Here is a 4859-nt window from a genome sequence, read left to right on the forward strand (position 1 = left end):
GACCGAAATGTCCTTAAACTACGAATATGGGACCGAAATGTCCTTAAACTACGAACAGGACCGAAATGTCCCTAAACTACGAAGAGGACCGTAATGTCCTTAAACTTCCAAAGAGGACCGTAATGTCCTTAAACTAAGAAGATGGGACCGAAATGTCCTTAAACTACGAAGGGGACCGAAACGTCCTTAAACTACGATCTCAAGATTTTTTTTCACAAAAGTATTGAAAAAAAAAAAAACTGAAGTTAAATTTCTTTTGTCCAAGATGGGCATTCGTGATCTACATGCTCCATCTTGAGGGAGGGTATTAGGAAATAATATATATGAGAGTCTATATTTAGGAGATATGCACATTAAGTTGTGAGAGTTATATTAGGAAAGTGTCCATGTTTAGAGTTTGATCTTAGTTAGGAAAGTACTTTGAGTGATCGTCAAGTTTGTGAGACTATAAATAGGCTATTGAGCCATAAGAATTGTACACCGAATTATTATCAATGTAGTCTTTTACGCTTCCATGTTTATGCTCTCCTCTCTCTTGCTCGATCCTTGACAGAGTACTATTTTAGTGTTGAAATTAAGACCTCGCACCAAACACAGTAGAAAAAAGAGTCGACAAGCAAAAGGTAAGCCAGCTAGAATCTACAACCTGAATTCTATAACTAGATTCCTACTAAACTCGAATTGCTGGCTAGTTTTCAACTTCTAATAATCTAGTACAGATCGAAACAAAGAGGAAGAAATGCCAACTGTGTAGATAGCGATAATCAATCCAACAAATACTAACAATGCTGCAACTGAAAGCATTTATCTTATCGGAGGAACACATCTTTCATGTTAGCTACTGAAGTGTAAAAGGAAAAATATGAAAAGCAATATGATATCAGAAAAATAGTGGCAAAATTGAACCCGTTCTCTATTCAAAAAGAACAAACACACTGTCTGAAATAGATTTTTCTAACTAAACGGAGAAAAGATGTGAAATATGTAATTTTCAAAGTTCAAGGGCAACTGGTAAAAAAAATTCAGACTGAAACTTTTCACATGTCAACTAAGTCTATACCTATGACTTCCTATATGTACTCCTTTATACATTCACAAATTGAATCAGTGTAGAACCCCAGCTTCTAATTCATCTCCAATTGACCTAATCGCCATATGAGGTCTGTCTGTTTCATGATCATTAAAGCGGCCATAGTCGACATTGTTTAGCTGCATGTCATTGTAATTGTTCATGGAGGATGATGGTTGGACACCAGCAGGTTGTGAATCTGCCAAACTCTGGAAATAGGCAAAAGGTCCCCAACCTGCATTTTCAAAAAGAAGAGATTCTTTACAGTATATTCAAGCTAGGAATAACCAGAAATGATACAAGAGGAGATAAATAAATATTTATTAAATAAATAAAAAGGAAGAAGAATGCAGCGGTCTTAATGTAGGGCAAAAACTATTAACTAGGAACTAAGGATACAATATTTTGGAGAACCGATTATTAAAGAGAAAGCATACCATCAGTGTCATATGGAGGTGGAAAGAATTGCAAATAACAAATGGAAGCTACTGTCATTCCTGCACAATAGGAAAAAGAATATGACAATAATCAGCACTAATAAGCCATTACTTTACTAGACGAGATATTATCCACTCTGGCTACATTTGAAAGTCTAAATCACAAACCTAGAAGGCCTCCAGCAAACACATCTTGCCAATGATGCCAATAGTCATCTACTCGAGAAACTGCCACAAGAGATGCAACCAGCAAGGGAAGAAACAAGAGACAAAGTTTTGCAACATGGCCCTTACGATCAAATACTCTAATCTTTCCAGCTAAGTACCAAGCCAGATAACCAAGACCTGCGAAGGACCCTGCAATTTACAGAGGTAGTTTGCGAGTCAATCACATATGGTAAACGATAAGCAAACACAAAATCTTATAAAATAGAAACTGAAACCTACTTTGTATCAAAGAAGATGGTGAACATTCAAGTGCTTAATCAACAAAAGTACGGGTTAGCGACGTACCACAAACAACATGAAGGATCCAGATACATTAAAAGAGAAACACAAATACATATCATTAAATGCCTAGTGTCCCAAAAACTAAACAGCTGAACCTAGTGTATAACAAACCCTTTGCTAATTTTTGTCAAAGATTAACTTCATCGGTATACTATCTACTACCTGTGGCTACCTACAGCCATTTCATAATGAAACCTTTATATACAGTAAATTCGTTTGAAGATTAATAGTAGGATTAACTTTTAACTATACACTAATTTACCTGTTACAGTATAGATTATTTTACTAATATTCACACTTTTATGGAACGTCTGAAATGCTTTAGAGTGATGGATAGCTATACTACTCTAACTACTCATGTTCAATCGTGGTTGTAGACTAAACAGGTAACAATGATTGGGCCAAAAGAAATAGAATGAGAAGGATGCTTAACATTGTGCTATGGAAATTAACACATACTTCTGAAATAATAACTGTATAAACTTGAAGTAAATGAATGATACGTCCTATCAATTTCTAAAACTTAAACTGCAGAACGATTAACTGCGACAGCAATTGAGTTATGAGTACAGCATTCATGCACATAATGTATGCCAAGTGGAAAGTGGTTTGCTGCTTACATGAAGTATGCCCACTTGGGAAGCTTTTGTGTCCTTCCTTAATGATTTTCTTGTCTCCAGTGCACAGGACGTTTTTCGTGACAGTATCAAACACCTGTCAATGCCAAATCCCCTTAATTGCTAGTTTAAGTGTATGGCATACTTGTTCTTCAAAATTATATTATGAACTCCTTTAGAGAAAAAATTAAGAAAAAGCTATGAGAACTCACCCCCTTCCCATCAGGAAAGCAGCGCCAAAAGAAGTCAGGTCGAGGTCGACCAACAGCATCTTTGATTGCGTCCGTTAAAACTCCAGTTATAAGTACAGCAAATAGAAGACCTGGATATCATCGATTTAGCATTACTGATGCATCCATTTAAAAACATAGACAACAAGAAGTTACCTAAGAGCTAAGACCATATACCCAAGATTGCATGGTGCAAATCATATACATCCCTCCTGTAATAGTAGATACCCGCAATGATTACCATTGGCAATAATATGGCGACCAACTGTTATCAAAAAAAAAAAAAAAACAATGCCCGATCTGTTCAGTCCTGAGAGTTAAAGGAGACAACTACAAAACAAAATAGAATTGAAATAAAAAGAAACATACAGGAACTGCCCAAAATGGTACGGTATTGTCTTGCAACGGGTACATCAAGTCAGTCATCATATCTTGCCCAACAAAGCGGTGAAATGGTTCTATAACATTCAATACCACCTCTATAACCATGAGAAGTAAAAGTATGAGCCAGTCGTGCATATGAGTTCTAGCCAATTTTACTCCATGAGTCCTTAAAGTACAAGCTCCCAACTGTATCTCCGGCATTTTTCATAAACTAAAACACAAACACAAACATTCCAATTAGTCAATAACCTTTAGAACCTACAAAATTACATCAAAACATACTTCTCCTCACAATGAAGCAAAACATAAAATAAACGAAACACTCTAAAACTGCAAATCTGCAGGTGATGTACTATAGTAAATGCACTTTGAAACTACAAGGTACGACAACAAAATCCTGTGCAATTTAGCAGGATTATTTCAGTATTTCCTGATTTTCAAATTACCAAAATCCAAATATCACCTGTACAGAAAAATTTACAAAATCTGAGAGTCTAATCTGGTATAATCTCGTGGTTATGAAGAAGAATCTTCACAACTATTTAACGGAATCAATCCTACTTTCTCACCAAAATATCTAACCACGTTACAATTACTTTCACACTCATCAAACATCAAAGGTCTCCACAAAGAGACAGTTTAATCACTAGATTCATACTCTACTCCATTACATGAAACTCAATCCTCAAAAATCAAAAAAAAAAAAATCAAAAAAAAAAATCAAAAAAAAATCCAAAGAAAAAGAAGTTACAATCAAGAAGAAAGTAAAGTTATCAACACTATTCAGTGTCATCTTCCAGTAAATCAGTGTCTATTTGAAGATTTTCAGAACCAAAATAGGATAGAAAGACAGAGTACGCATACAGAATCTACACAATAACTGCATATTCCACCAACATTCTTCAAACAGTACAGATATTCTCACAAAAATTCTCAGAAAAAGAAACGAAAAATCAAAAGTAAGGAGATATCAGGGTTTGAGGAGACGAACAAACCTGATGAAAACAAGATCTGAAGAATCCGAGTAGAAATGGTTTTGAAAAAAAGAGAGAAATGGAATGAGAATGAGAATGAGGAGAAGAGAAACAGACTCTCAGGGTGTTTTGTTATCCTGGTTGCCGGATATAACGGAAAGTAAATAGCAGTTCGGGGCTGGCCGCCTGCTGTGCTGGGTGTTTTTTTACAAAAATAAAGCTGAAAAAATAATGATACCCAGACAAACCTTTGAAGTTTTGTTGTTTCGGGAAATTCACTTTTACTTTATTGGTTTCACATTTTGAATTTGGACTCAAATTTGTTCACTCCGTTTTAACCGGTGCACATTTCTTATGATTTTCTTTTTGGGTATTTCTATTTTGTTGGATATTTATTTCCATCATTGTATAAAAATTAATTTGGGGTAATTTGCGTTACCTCCCCTGTAAAGATTGATAATTTGTATTATCTTCCTTACAAAAATAAAATTAGCCAAACCTCCTCTTCTCAATAATTTTGTCTATTCCAAGTTAGCTGCCTCAACACAAACTTACACTTGGTTTTTATAGGGGAGGTAATGCAAATTACTAATCTTTACAGGGGAGGTAATGCAAATTACGAATCTTTACAGGGGAGG

General features: G+C 35.2%; 1 protein-coding gene across 1 annotated transcript; it reads right to left on the reverse strand.

Moving 5' to 3' along the window:
- Positions 1-861: 861 nt before the first annotated feature.
- LOC113282201 (lipid phosphate phosphatase 2-like) lies at positions 862-4469 on the reverse strand. Its single transcript, XM_026531170.1, has 8 exons — positions 4243-4469; positions 3233-3458; positions 3041-3128; positions 2846-2955; positions 2637-2730; positions 1675-1863; positions 1507-1566; positions 862-1304 (listed from the first exon to the last, which is right to left on the reverse strand). Exons 2-8 carry the CDS (start codon positions 3446-3448, stop codon positions 1105-1107), a joined length of 957 nt encoding a protein of 318 aa, XP_026386955.1. The 5' UTR covers positions 3449-3458; positions 4243-4469; the 3' UTR covers positions 862-1104.
- Positions 4470-4859: the final 390 nt, after the last annotated feature.

This window comes from Papaver somniferum, chromosome 5, assembly GCF_003573695.1.
Source record: "Papaver somniferum cultivar HN1 chromosome 5, ASM357369v1, whole genome shotgun sequence".
Classification (NCBI taxonomy): Eukaryota; Viridiplantae; Streptophyta; class Magnoliopsida; order Ranunculales; family Papaveraceae; genus Papaver; species Papaver somniferum.

Coding starts and splice junctions, on each gene's coding strand:
- LOC113282201 (XM_026531170.1), bottom strand. CDS start 3,448: ATGCCGGAGATACAGTTGGGAGCTTGTACTTTAAGGACTCATGGAGTA. Junction 2,731..2,845: donor GCTTTCCTGATGGGAAGGGG/GTGAGTTCTCAT, acceptor TGGCATTGACAG/GTGTTTGATACTGTCACGAA. Junction 1,305..1,506: donor ACCTCCATATGACACTGATG/GTATGCTTTCTC, acceptor TTGAAAATGCAG/GTTGGGGACCTTTTGCCTAT.